This window comes from Apodemus sylvaticus, chromosome 11, assembly GCF_947179515.1.
Source record: "Apodemus sylvaticus chromosome 11, mApoSyl1.1, whole genome shotgun sequence".
NCBI classification, from domain to species: Eukaryota; Metazoa; Chordata; class Mammalia; order Rodentia; family Muridae; genus Apodemus; species Apodemus sylvaticus.
Window position 1 is genome coordinate 97,150,504 of NC_067482.1, and position 15,000 is coordinate 97,165,503.

The 15,000-nt window shown below is 43.0% G+C and overlaps 1 protein-coding gene across 7 annotated transcripts in view; it reads right to left on the reverse strand.

Annotated features, from left to right (window-relative positions):
• Ehbp1 (EH domain binding protein 1) overlaps nucleotides 1–15,000 on the reverse strand; it is a 278,079-nt gene that overhangs the window by 54,824 nt on the left and 208,255 nt on the right. For 3 of the 7 annotated variants that reach the window (XM_052198644.1, XM_052198646.1, XM_052198643.1), the window contains exons 15-16: nucleotides 7,044–7,191; nucleotides 2,316–2,423 (exon numbers count right to left, since the gene is read on the reverse strand). In XM_052198644.1, coding sequence (XP_052054604.1) covers nucleotides 2,316–2,423; nucleotides 7,044–7,191 — 256 coding nt within the window. Of the gene's footprint in view, nucleotides 1–1,219; nucleotides 1,235–2,315; nucleotides 2,424–7,043; nucleotides 7,192–15,000 lie in introns of all 7 variants that reach the window. The other 4 variants (XM_052198645.1, XM_052198647.1, XM_052198649.1 and 1 more) reach the window with 4 other exon arrangements.

The following is a 15,000-nucleotide window of genomic DNA, read 5'->3' on the forward strand; positions in this document are numbered from 1 at the left end:
GTGCCTCCAGATTTCAGTCTACACTTCTATTTTTTATAATCATAACCCACAGCTGTGGATTGGGAAGCCCATGTCTGCGTGAGCTTGTCTACACTTACGCGCATGCTGAAGGGCTGCACTGATGTGGGGAAGTTGGTAACCCAGCAGCTGGGAGGCTGACACAGGAGGATTCCCAGCTCCAGGACAGACCTGGCTATCACGGTGAGTTCCAGAGCAGCCTGAATCATGGTGAGAATCTACCTCAAATGAAGCAAAACATCCACACCAAAGCGGAGGTGGGGCCGTGCTGCCCTCTGCAGCAGCGAAGTCTCTTCATTTTTACTTTTTATTGTTTACTTATTATTATTTATGTGTATGTGTCTGTACATGTGTGGGTTTGCTTGTGTGTATGTACATGTACGCATGTGTCAGATACTAATACTGGATGCTTTATATTTTTGAGGCTGGCTCTCACGGTCAGTCAACCTGGCATTCTTCTTCTGGCCGAGCCTGACTGGCTGGCAAGCTCCAGTGACCTGCCTGTCTCCTGACTTCAGGGCTGGGGTTACAGAAAGGAGCTTTTTTACCTGGGCGTTAAAGATCTGAACTTAAGAGACTCGTGCTTGCATTGCAAGCACGTTCCCGAATAAACCACCTCTCCATCTCTGAGAGAATTTATTATTTTTTCCCTCAGGTACAAGAGTCAAGTTAGCCAGGATTAAAATGAGTTTATTTTAAAAAAAATATCCTACAAAAGTTGTAACAACTAATTTCTCCATGTTACCCAAGAAATGGCTAATTTTCCTATCTTTCCAATCTATTTTAAGTAAGAACATACACACTGCTTATTTTACAGATTTTGTAATTCCATAATCAGAAGCCTATCTTCGCGTCCTCAACAGTAAAGGGATGATGTTAAGCATTCTCTTTCCTCTCTCCTCTCTTCCCTTGCTCAATCTCTAAGGAAGAATTTGGAGCAACCGTAAAGGAAGGACAACAGACGGCAACACAAATTTTCATAAAGAGAAACTGAAGTAAATTCTACTGTCTTTAAGAAAGAACTAGAAGCTGGAGACATGGCTCAGCAGTTAAGAACACTGGCTGCTCTTCCGAAAACCCAGGTTCGATTCCAAGCACCCACACGGAGGCACAAAACTGGATGCAATTGCAATTCCGGGGGATCTGATGCCTCCTTCCGGCCTCCAAGAGCACTAGGCACATATTTGGTGCACAGACGTACCTGGAAGAGGCGCACCTGTAAACATAAAAAAAAAAAAATCAAAATAAAAAAGGTTTATTAAAAACGAACTAAAATGTGGTTTCAGTTTTGAGGTAACCATTTAAAATGCTTTCCCTAAATATTAGGATTTTCTTGACTAGAATATCTTAATACGAAGTCCTGAGAGAGGTGTTGACAAAAGGCCATGAGTTCTCTCAACTGCTGCTGTGGTGAAGAGGACCCTAGACAGTTGTTCTCAGAAGCAGCAGCTGGACTTGGGGGAGACAAGGCAGGTCAGACTGCACGGGGCGTGGCCACACCCCTCCTTACCCAGAGTTCTCACTGCCCTGAGCACTCACCCCGAGAACCGTTACTGGAGCACTCAGGTATATGAGATTCCGCACGGCTGCCTGCTGCCACTACGGAGGCGAGGCACACAGAATGCACACCAAAAGCATGCTTATATTTTAAAAGATGAGTTGCAGTGTGACAAACTGACATGACAGAAGGTGTGACCTTCATCTAATTGTAGTCTATACCAGGAGTTTTCAGAGTGCCCTACTCTAACCAATTGTTCCGCCTATGTAAAACAGTAATAATATTGAACACAAGCAAGAACACTTCAAAACAACTAAGTAAGACTAGAGGAAGATCTCAAAATTACTATATAGTTCAGGCTGGCCTGGAACCTACTCTATCCTCCTGTCTCAGCCTTATGCACCAATATACCCAGTACTGTCATTAGTAATTCTAAATAAGTGATCTGGCCTATGGATTTAGATCTGATCTGAATTGCTCCACAGTTATTCCACACGTAGTATATACAGTAGCATATCAAATCACTGAAGCAGTGAGGAGGCCCCCATAGAATGCCTATGAACTGAAACTGATTTCTAGTAATAAAAGAACTTATGTCATAATTTACTATACCAGTGTTAAGCTATTTGAACATTCAAATGAAAACAAAATAACATGAACATTTATGGAAGTTGGAGTTGACTAAATCGTTAGTGAGGGCATAAGATGTAAAAAGAGTATAAAAATAAATTCTTATTGACAACGTAAAAATAACGTTTGCCATGCAATAGGACACAAAACATTTATAATTTGAAATTACCGGGAGTATCAAGGTCACTTTCTATATTAGTAAGTTCATCTCCACCTCCTACAACAAAGCCTTCAGGAATCTCCTCGTTAGTATCTATCTCAATATTATCATTTTCATCTGTAAGAACATGTAGCAATAATGTTAGTATATCATTCATATTTTATACCCTTTGTCAGTTCCAAAGAAGAAAAACGAGTATTTCAATGACAGTTACTCTTATGTCTGGAGGGATGAAGCCAGCCAGGAACTCGGTCATAAGTGCCTTTTCCACCAGCGGATCGACAGTTATATTTTACATTCTTATGGCAAAGCTCAATTATCACATCAAAGCTGATGCAGAGGTTTGGACAATTTGCAACCCACTGACTCTGAATCACTGAGCTCATTAAGTCCTTGTGTTTTACTGTATAATCTACTAATAATCACTAATACAAAAATATAGTGAAATAAAGTTGACTTACTGAAAGACCTCTGAAACTCTGAGTTTCCTTTTTATCTTTTATTAGATATGGTTGTATAAGTGCATCCTGTTTGTTTTGGGCTTCCCAAGTAGCCACCAAAACTGCTAATGACAGTTAACATTAAACAGGCTCCCATCTACTGTATGAGGCAGTTAGAAGAAGAAAACAAAGAAAGCGGGCTGGGAAGAGCCTCCTCCGGGTGCAGGGGAAAGGCAGATACAGACATTGCTGCTGCTCTTGGAGCAGAATTTCAAGCATATACCCATACAAACACATCACCAGCCCCATCAGCTGACAGCCACTCCTCAGCAACTACACCCAGCACAGATATTTTGCTCGTTCCCCGTCCCAAAACTTCTCCACATAATTCTGTAGCTTAACAAATGAATTAGCAAATACTCCCAAGTGCTAAAAAAGTAGTCAAACACTTCTGTGGTAATCTGTGCCAGAGACATTAACTATTAATGTCTCAGGACGGCTAGCTACACTTGGCTGCTGTCAATCAGCTGCCATTGATTATTACTAACCACAATTAATCTAGAGCCAAAGTACAAAATGAAACATTCATTCCTCACAAACAAAACTGACCATATCAGTGGCCATTATAATTCCCATCTAGGATGTGCGTTATGTGGTAAAAATATGGTACAGAGCAATTTAAGGATAAACGATTTCTCTCTTTGCCAGTGACACCAGGATTTCTTTCTTGGAAGTACTAAATTTAAGTTAGGTCACTGAGAGGAGGCCATCACAGGCAGGAAACCTAGAAGAGTAGGTTGTGTTCAGAGAACGCTGCTGAGTCCAGACTGCTCAGGAGTAACGTAAAGGGAAACAACAGAAGGGGAGGCCTAAGGGAAGATCTGGAGAGAGCCCCGGGGCAGCTTAAATGCTAGTTGGTGGGACTGGAGGGACATCAGTGCACTAACATGATCACAGTGCTTCCCAAGAGTATGTAGATTTTAGCCAAAATATCTGCTTGTAACTAATTGTGAAGGGGGTGTGGTTCACAGGCAACAATGGTGACACCTTAGGTCCTTTACATATTAGACAGCGTCAATATGCCTCCTAAGTGTGGTTCTTGAGTATATGTTCGTATCCTTCTCTGAGAGACAGAAGCACTGCACTGACTGATCAGAGCATGCTCTGTGGGCAGTGACATCACTGTGCCAATGCTGACTCGTTGTTGGGAGTCGTAGAGACTAGAGAAGCTGCAGCTGGGAAGTCTCGGTGCTGGGACTTCTATGACCTGAAGAAGCAGAAGAGAGTCTAACGTAGAGGAGCTAAAACAGGACCCAAACCTGATTGGATACTAGGGTATGGGGAAGGCATTTGGTGAGGAACTCAGTTCACTCAACCTTAGACAATGGTTTTGCTGTGGAAAGTGGCAAAGAACGGAAATGCGGTGGTGTATTGGTACTCGGGAGCTGCCAAGTTCTGTGTCATGCTAAACAGGTGCCAGGTGTGTTCTCTCCAGGAAAAAAATGACCTCCATTGATATTACCACTCGCCAATAATCTAGACGGATTAACTCAGTGTTTATATTCCTATTGTTAGACAGACACAAAATGATGACAAACATAAAAACTGATCTATCAGCTTATCCTATGAATGAGATTTTACTTTCCAGTCACTAACTGGTTTTGAAATGAACTTTTAATTCTTTTCAGCAGTTACAACATACTTCCTAACAGGTGGGAAACTTTAATGCATCTAATAGAAGTCAAGTACATGTTTATGTGTATGTGCACACACATGCATGTGTGTATTGAAAGACATTACATCTATATCTATGTATCCTCACACACATCAATCAATATAGTTGTCTTCGTGGCTAACCATGGGAAATCTAGCAGGTGAGCATGGCAGAACCAATGGAAGAGACCCACTGCCTACGTGAGAGAGCACAGGATGCTCTGTGCGCAGGAGAAATGAGCATCAGCTACGCAGCAGAACGTGGAGACATCAGCGGCTGTGGTAGAGACCAGGCGGTATTTACTCTGGCCACATTAAGGAGTTTGCTGACTGTTGGCTTGGACAAACGGTGGAGTTGCTGGACAGGTAGGTGCACATGCTGGACATGTATGAGTGTTTGAACTTCAGGAAGACTCTCACAACTCTACCTTTCCCTAGAGGTCTTTCCAACTCACAGCTCACACTTGCAATCAGTGCAGGACATGGAGGTGCGGGAAGACAGGCTTATATCGGCTCCGTCATGGACATAGACCAAAACTCACTGCTTAGGACAGAGAACAGGCCCATTCACCTGCCAGGTCAGTCGTAATACTTTCTGTTTATTGCTGGCCCTTGCGTGTTTTTGCAGTAATGTTCATAAATCACCAAGTTACAGGGTCAGGGCGTCCACCCATGAATTGATAAATCTTCATACAGTCAACAGAACAGCACAGAGCCACAGATTTCATCTGTGGATGAAATGGGATCAGGATGTTACATGGAACCAGCCAGGCAGGCAGGCAGGCAAGTACTATTGTTCAGCCATGCCCTTCACACACATGGAGAAGATCAGACAGGAGGGAGCAGCACCAGCCTTCCCTTCCCTTCCATTCCCTCTGCTCACTGTGGCAAGTCCAGGTCTTTGCCTTCCCTGACTGTAGAAAGAGCGCCCCTCACGGGCTGCAACCCTGAAAAGGTTTCATGGTCTAGCCTAATCTTGATATAGCACTGCCAAGTGAGGTTGTATTTTCTACTTTTTAACATTTCTCATCTGAGGGGAGAGTTGATAGCATTCAACAATTTATTTATCCACATGTGTGTGCCTGTGTGTGTTAGTTACAATGACTGAACCTAGGGCCTGTTTGGTACTAAACAAGTCCTTGACCACTGAACTACATCTGAAGCCCTCAACTTGGGCTGTACCACAAAGATAGTACCAGCTGTACGGGCAGCCAATGTATCCTGTGCCATTAACTACAACTCTTTCTTAGTCTCCCTGTCACTGCTATCTAATATCAGTGTGCTTTTACTACAAGGAACCAATTAAAAAATCATAGCAATACATTCCAGTTTACTTTGCAGAAACGTACCTACTGAACTGGCAAGACTCTTCCTTAGCTCCAGCTCTCTAGGGTTTTATGTAAGTCCCTCATTTACCTAATCTTGAAGGTAATAATGTTCTAAGGTTAACTGAGGACAAGTACCTGACACTTTGGTTACATCATTTTATTAGGTAAATAGATTGCATAGCTTTGAATTCGCTTTGAAATAAAAAGCTCACAGGCCTCTTGAATGTACTCCTAATAAAAGTGCAGTTTCAAATCAAAGATGATCAAACTGAGTGCTGCGAGGCAAAACTAAAATGCTTTATTGATAGGGTCCTTGTCTCAACACTGAGATCAGAGCAATCCGCAAATACTGAAGATGACTGTCTCAGAGTCAGGACAATGGAATCGACCTAAAGGAACTGCCGAGGAACAGCCATGACTCTTACATGGGGACAGAAGGAGTCTCAGGTGGCCCAGGCCTGGTGCTGGCGTTACAAGTATATACCACCACACTTGTCACCTTTTGTGTGTGTGTGCATGGGTGTATGTGTAGGGAGATGATTGTGTCATAGCCCACATGTGGAAGTCACAGGCCAAAGTGTAAAACTTGACTCTTTCCTTAAACTCTCTATGTGCACGGAAGGGCTGGATTTGGGTGAGCAGGCACGGTGGAGAGGGCTTTCACTAGCTGAGCCATCGCGCCAGCACAAAACATATCCCTTACAAGATCTCACTGAAGGGGAAAGTCCTGGCGCTGTGGAAGCTTAAGGGCAACATGCATGCTTGGCACGAGCACGCAAGAGCCCAGGTTCCATCCCCAGTACAATCCAGAGCATGTTTCCCATGGCAGAGCTCACCAAGAGCAAATCCTACAGTCTGGACACTAAGGACTCGATTGCCCTGGCCGGACCCCCTCTCCCGGGCCCCCTGCCCTTTTTGTCTTCTTTTTGAAACAGGGTCTGGCCATACAGCCAAGGCCAGCCTCCAGTTTGAATCATCCCTGCCTCGGCCAGGATTACAGGCTTATGCTCCTATGTCCAAGCTGAAGAATGACGCTTGCATTAAAAATTAAGGCACAAGTTGACCTGGAAAAAAATAACATTTCTCTTCTGATTGACTATACTTCCCTTGGCTTAAGACAAACAAACCACTCACATCAATAGGCGAGAAAGTTCACGGTCTTATGTAACATTTTGAAGTAACAATAAGAAGTCCTAAGAGGTCTGCTGAAGATGTCTGGGTTTCTGTAGAATGTGCTACAAGATTCTTTAGCTCACCTCCAGATGCCTTTGACCTTTCTTTCAACTTTTCTGCAGCCATTTCACCATAGCTGGGAAGTTCTGACATCTTCACTCCGCATCGAGCTTCTGCTATTAGCTGACGAGCCCTCTCTCTCAGCTGCCGACGTCTCTCTTCATCTTGCTGCTAAGATATATTGAACAGTTGCCAACTCAGTAATTGACAGAAATGCAATTTCATTTTCAATCTGATCATCGTGATAGTAACGGTTACAGCATGGTGCTCGGCCCACGGTACAGACAGGGCACTCTGCTTCAGCTGCAGGGCACCACACGTTTAAAGACATCTTAGAATCAGTTCTTAAAACATTTACAAATCGTTGTATTGAAATGTCCATCACAAATTTAAATTAAAGAATGTTTGGGAATTCAAACTATTAAAGAAAAGGCAGAAATTATTAATAAAATAAACCAGACCTGGAGAAGAAATTCCCAATAGAATTGTGATTAATAATTTATTTTTTAGGAATGAAATTTAACTTACTATTTTCTAATAAAGGTACAAAGCACTGTCTAAAAGATGCCTTGATACTATAAAATATAGCAATCCAACTTAGATCAAATACAGGAATGGTATTTTTCCATAGAATAAGAGTGAAGAAAGTAGGCCAGGTAACAGTTCTAACTTTAAAAAGGCTGACAATAACAGAATTCCTCTTTTGCCACATTTCTTCCAGAGGCACAATAAGGAAAAAAAAAAGCCAATGATGTCTAATAAAGTTTTGATTTAAAAATTACTAAAACCTGCAACAAATACGTAGATAGTTGTTGACTACTTAAGAGGGGCTCTTGAGAGCTGTGAGCAGGACCTCAAGAGATGGCTCCGCAGTTAGGAGAAAACCCTGAGCTGCTACGAGGACTTGTGATCTGATTCTAGTACCCATGTAAAAGCCAGGTGTGATCTCCCCATACAACTGCAGCCCCAAGCACTGTGGGGGCATGGAGACAGGGGGATTGCTGGCACTTGCTAGGTCCAGGTTCCAAGGTGGAGAATGAAAGAGGAAGACATCTAAAGCCTTCTGTGGCCTCTGTGCACGTGTGCACATGAGCACTCACACACACACACACACACACACACACACACACACACACAGAGAGAGAGAGAGAGAGAGAGAGAGAGAGAGAGAATACAATGGGAAATTCCTTGGCAAGCTTGAAAAATAGGCTGGTACCAGTATCTTCGTAGTTCTCTCTTCCCTAACATCTTCTAACCTCGGTAAAACATGTCCATACCAAGTAGTGACTAGCTGTGGCTTAGAATACATCATCTCCTTTTCCTGGACCATGGCTCTCATGTCATTTAACATCTACTAATTCTTCAAGACCCAGCCTAACCCACTCAGCCTCCTCTGACATCCCACTCTTCACGGGTGGCACCTCCTGCTTCCTCCTCGGCCACTGTTCTGCCCTGTGTGGGTGACAGTCACCGGTGGTATTGACTGTCTGGCTTGTTAGCATCTAGAACCACCCGGGAGCTGAGCCTCGGGCATTCCTGTGAGAGACTATTTTGACTGCATTAGCTGAGGTTGGGAGAGAGAGCCACTGGGCAGTGCCAGCCATGCCCTGGGAGGCCCTGGACTGCAGAGTGAAGAAAAGGAGCAGAGCAGCGTTGGTTTCTTTGCCCTGAGGCTGTCATGGAACCAGAAACTCTGCGTTCCTGTTGCCTGGACTTTCCCACCTGTGAACTAAAATAAAGCCTTTCTCCCTTGAGTTGCTCTTATTTGAGTGTTTTACACAACAATAGGAAAAAAGGCCAAAAGGAAAAAAACCCCAAAACTAAGAAACAGATGTAAATATTTTTTAAAGTATTATGTCATTATAACTTTTGAAAGAAGTTTTGGCTGGGGGCGAGGTAGACAAAAGGTGTCATGGCTTTTGTGTTGCACCTGCAGGAGCGGAAATGACAGCGACCTGGTTATGGCGATTGCTGACAGTGAGACAAGGAGGAAGCACAGCGCAGCACAGCACTAACACCCAGAAGGCCAGACCGAGGGACGCACACCCCAAAGCTGCAGGAACCACTAACGGGGGCTTGGGATGTTGACTCTTTTATGTTGTTTGTTTTTATATACATGCTTTCTAAAGTTTAGGAGAATGAGACATTAATCTAGCAGCAGTGAAATATAGGTTAGCACAAGGAACTGGAAAGACATGAATTAGCAGGTTTATGAACAGCCCAACGAACCTATAGGTTCTAATAAGAACATTCCGGAAGAGGAAGTGCTACAAGGAATAGGAAAAAAAGAGATGCAAGAAACGTATCTGAGACAGAATCAATTTCTGTCCCAAGTTTTGGTCAGAGCTGTGGACGGAAGAAGGAAAATATAACTTAGGTAAAATGGAATGGGAACTGCAACTATGGACTTATAATAAACATTGGAACCAACAGAAGCCAGCCATAAGAAGCCAACGTCTGAAGAGGCAACGGGATGTCGAGTGTGTTTTGGTGGTGAGCTGGGAAGCTGGTCTGAGGCTATGGTGTGAGGTAAAGCCAGGGCCACAGCGTTGAAGGATGAATACATGGAATCCTGAAGAGGAGTAAGGAGGCCACTGAGGAGTGAAATGTGGAGAACACCTGTACTCATGTTTGGGGGGTGTGGGGGAGGGAGTGTGGGTGTGTGTGGGGGAGGGGGTGGCAGAAGAAGAGAGCAGGAATACCAATGGAATATTCATGAGAATCAAAATGAAAGAGGCTTTCAAGAAAAGGCACTCCAAAGGCAGAGGCAGGGGGATTTCTGTGAGTTCAAGGCCAGTCAGGGCTAAATAAAGAAACCCATGTCAAAAACAAATAAACAAAACAACCTATTACTGTCAAAGTCAGAAGTTATTCAGAAAATTTGATAGGTACAATCAGGCTTGGTAGACAGGGAAGAAATCAGAGAGGTGCAACTCAAATCTGGGTACTTTAAAAGTCTTTTTTTTTTTTTTTGAGGTAGCTAAACAAACAACCCAAGAGGTTTTGGCATCATCAAAATCAATGACTGGATTAATAGGTGTGTCAGGCAGGCCTAGGGGCGCACTCTCAAGTTCTTGGTAGGCAAACTGGCACACTTCCAACTATCAAGAACAACAGTGAGTACAAAGGATGGAATCAATGAAATCACACGAATACATGAAAACTGGAGTCCAATCTGATGGCAGAACGCCGCTGTATCGTAACTCACACAACCTGTGAGCACAGCACACAGACTCATAAAGAGTGTGTGAGTCAAAGCTCAGAGAGCTCCAGTGCAGAGGTGGGCTCATCCGCATAGCACTAGGGCAGCCTCGCAGCTTCTGCATTTTGATACGAAGCATATTGTGTATGCACTATTTACAAACGCTCTATCCCAAGTGCTAAAGAGAATCCACTAAGTGTTTATAATTTCCATTTTCTCCATAGACACAGGGGACAGAGGAACAGAATAAACAACACAACCAGAAGGCAGCACCCAAACCAACCTCCACAACCATGCAATTACATATTATCTTAGCCACTTCAAGGGGAGAGATTGTTGAGAGACTCAGAGAAATGTGAACCAGACCACAGGGCTGACAAGGGCTGGAGCAACATTCTCCCAAGCAGACAGGAAGGGCACAGGGATGATGTGTGTTGGAATAGACACATCGGTACAGTGGAGTCTTCAGAGCTCAGCATGTAGCTACTTGGGGATGCTTACAGCTATAGCTGAAGCACTTGGGAGGCAGAGGCAGGAGGATTCTGGATCTGAGCTAAGCTTGGATTATATAGCAAGACTCTCCAGCCTGAGCTGATCTTTTTATTTTAATTTCCTATAATGCAAACAAAGCCCTGGTGCAGAGAACATGCTGTTAGCATAGATGTAGGTGCTAGGAAGGGCAGAGGAAATGAGAGAGAGAGAGAGAGAGAGAGAGAGAGAGAGAGAGAGAGAGAGAGAGAGAGAGAGACTGTCTCTCATTATCAGTCTCTCCGGACCCTGAATATGCAGCATGAAATGAAGATGAGGTTCAGCGGCATTTTAATGACAGTTACCATATTCCTTGAGCTTTCATGTGCTAAGTACTTCATACCTCTTACTTCATTCTTACACCCTACCCCTTTTAACTAGTAAAACAGACCTCAAGTCCAAACGCTGCACAGCAAAACATCCAATAATTCAACCCATGTCTGTCTGACTCCACAGCCCTTCCTTCCTCTTAACTATTAAATTATCTGATGCCCCAAAATGTCAAGTTAAAAACAGATGCCACAGTTCACATCTATAATCCCAGAATGGAGGATGGGCACAAGAGAATCAGGAATTAAAGGCAGCCTCGTTAACGGAAATTCTATGCTAGCCTGGTCTACGATGATACAAAAACAGACTCAAGTGGCAGATGAGGTGGCTCAGTGGGTAGACACTTGAGCCAGAAGGCTGGAACCCGCAAGGTAGATGGAACGCTCCTCTTTCTATGTTGCCCTCTGACCTCCACAAGCACATTGCAGCATTCGTGCAACCTTCTCGCCCCAATAAACAAAACCATTAAAAGAAAAAGAGAAAAGAAAACAAAGCCACAGCCTTTCCTAACCCTGCGTCCTTCAACTTTAAGGAGAGCGGGACCATTAACAAAAACCATGATTTCATATGCCGAAGGCAACAAGATTTAAGCCAAATTCACTGCATGAACAATAACTTCTTATGGAGCTAGGATATGACGATTCACACTAGGATGAAACAGTCTGGTCATTTTAACTGATTTAAAATAAATGATTCTGCCTTTCCCAGTACAAATTGGAAGCTATTTTCTTTCTCACAAGCTACAACCTCCAAAACGTAGGCTGAGAGCTCACTAAGAGTGTGGGCTAAGGTAGGCGACCAACTCTGAACAAGAGTCACCACAGCTTTAGCAATTTCTATGTAAATTGTTTATTTGTATTTATTTACCCTCATTGTTCTCCACACAATAGAAAAATGCAAATGAACAAATCAGAATGCGGCCCTAACGGGACTCTCTGTTTATAACCATCAGCCCAGAGGTGTGCTGTAATTCAATTCTCAAGTAGCAAGATTTAGTCTCATTAACAGGCGGCAAGGGCAGGTTACAACTCATAAAACCCTACAGTAAACAAAGTTTATAGACACAGCGCAAAGTCTTGAGCCTGACTGACAGGGTTCTAGTCCCCTATCAGATCGCCTTCATTTGCTTTTCTCCTCATGTCCTTGTACCACAGAGGCGATTCTGCCAGGGCCCGCAGCTCGGCTCGCCAGTGGGATGGCAAATCTGTATTGTTTGTTTTCTCACCCGCAAGAACCAACTGGGAAAATAAAAGATAACTGTTAAAAGTCATGGGAATGCAGCTCAGTGGTGGAGCTGCTGTCTCCTAGGGAAATGCTCTAGGTCAGTCCCCCGCACCGCGCCTCCCCATCCCCGCAAAAAGTCCTCAAGGAAAAAGTAGCAGGTATGCAACTGGATGCAAAAACAATTTTAGCTTAATTGGGAAGTCCTGAGTTTTTTATGAAAAGATTCATTCTAAGTAAAGCGATTTCATTGTATGTAGGCTCCATTAAGTCAGGTCATGGGAGTCGGGGATATAACTCGGTTATTGAATGGTTACTTCCCATGGGACCTGAGTTCAGTACTTAGCACTTCACACAGTCAGTTTGTTTGGCAATATTTAAGCAATAGATTGTAACAAAATCTGAGAATTTGACTGCAGTTACCAAAAATGGCTCACTGTTCATGTCCAAAACTAACATGACCAGAGAGCAGGGCCAATAACCACTCTGTTAGTTTAGTAAAGCATTCATTGCCAGTTGCTCAAGTATGCTGGGAATATTTCTGATGATGCCTACATCTAAGCACAGAAATGTGTTTTTGTTATCTTTCTTTCAACACTACCCTTCATACAAAATTAGACAAGGACTGACCTGCTGTCAAGGTAAATCATCAGTTTACTTGGGAAACTCTTGAGGGCCACCACCACTAAAGGGAAGCCATTTACCTCGCTGTATAAACCCCCCAAAGCTGACAGCTACTGTTTCTAAGACATTTGCTCTTTCTACAAAGTTAGAATGACTTGGGAGGCTGACCGTGCCTTTCTAAAACGGATGTACTACAGGTAGTGTGGATGGGCGCTTAGCTTGGGAGGCCTGCCTACTCATGAATACAACAGCCTTTGTGGAGACTGACTCCCAGCGAGTTTTCATGCCCTGCTTGTACTGTCTCTGCTCCGCTTAGTGCTGTGGGAAAGCTCCGGGCATCTTGACTGATGGAGGCCGGACATCGCTTAGATACACTGTTTAACATCATCCACATTGCAAATGCCATAGAAAGAAAGAAATTTAGTGTAGTCTTGAGATTTCAAAGCCATGATCTTACATAATCTCTACTCTTAGTATTTCTTAAGACCCCATTGTTATTATTGTGATATTAAAGTTCTTGTTCTTTACAAATCAGTTCAAGTTCCCCTTTGTTGATAATCAGGAAAACAGGTGATGCAAGCTAATTTGTTTATACTCTCTTAAAACCTGGGTCCCCATCTTGAATTAGAAAGCCCTAGGAGAGAGGTGACTGCAGTGCTGCTGTCTTCTGGCAAGGCCAAGGAGCCTGCACTTCAATGCCTCAGACGGAAACTATCACACACAAGCTGGGTCAGAGCTAATAACTTCGGACACAAGCTAAAAACATATTCAGCCTTTCCTTGTCTGTCTTGAGGCTGTGGCTTGCCGTTTTCCTTATCGCACTGAAATGGTCTATGATCTGCTACCGAGAGAGGCACTAGTAAAACTTGACGAGTTACGGACAAACTCTTCTAGAATAAGTAATGTAATTCCTTGTTTCCTTTCCATAAAAATGTATTGGTATGCAATTTTTATATTTCACAGTTCACCGACACCTAGGCGAGCTGTCTTCCAGTGCTCCAATGGTGCTGCTTTTAATTTTACCCTCCTTAGCTGTAGTAATTAAAGTGATCTGCAGGGGCACCCCCGCAGCTCCCGCTCCGACACAGCAACAACCCCCTAGCAGATTCTGCTTTTAAAGTGAAGGAGGGAAAGTGGAGTTTCATTTCACAGAGAACAAGAAAATCAAGCTCCCCCAGCCTTAAACAATTGTTCTCTCAGCTGCCTTCGGATCTTAAGGATCAAATAAAAATGGCTACCACGGGGGCCTGTTTTAGTCTTGCCGCAAATGTCACAGAATGACATTACTTTAGGCCAAACATGTGCCATGGATTTGTGAAAGTGAGTTAGAACATGAGAGACTGTCAGTGTAGGTTCTAAGGTCATTACCCACCCAAGGGTGTCTTTTACAACAGGAAACAGTTTTATTCAGACACTTGAAAAAATATATATGAGCAGTGCTTAAGAAACACGTCTATTATATTCTCACAAAATAAGCCTTAAGAAAAAAATCAAACAAAATAATTTGGATTCTTACTCCATAAAAAGTTTTATAACAGAACAATTCTCTCTATCTAGCCAAACAAAACCCAAAGTCTGAATCTTTATCTCCCTCAACAGAAGAAAAAAGGGCTTGCTTGTATTGGACATTAATTAAACTAAATAAATTTTAATATACAAAGTTTTATGTAGTGCTTCTCAAAATGGTCCTTAAGAATTCTCTAATGTTATATTAAACTAATAAAATAACTTGACTCTTGCCTTTCATCAAGAGACAGGAAGCTAAGCTTTCTTATTAGCACTAAGCATGAACCAAAAAAAAAAAAAAATTCCATGCTTGTCCAGAGGCAAGGATTACCTAAGCTCACCTATTCACCTTCTACAGAAAACAGAATTAAAAAAATTACAAGGGCTTTAGAGGTTTGGGTAGACTACTATATTTCACTGCCAACTTGGTCAGGTCTTGACTGAATAAATAGGATTTAGGATGAAATTTTAAAACTGTTTAGCAGATCTTTTCAGTCCATTTCAAACTTTTCTTATGCTGCTTTATAATCTAAGCAGACATGGTTTAAATGACCACACCTGCTCACTTC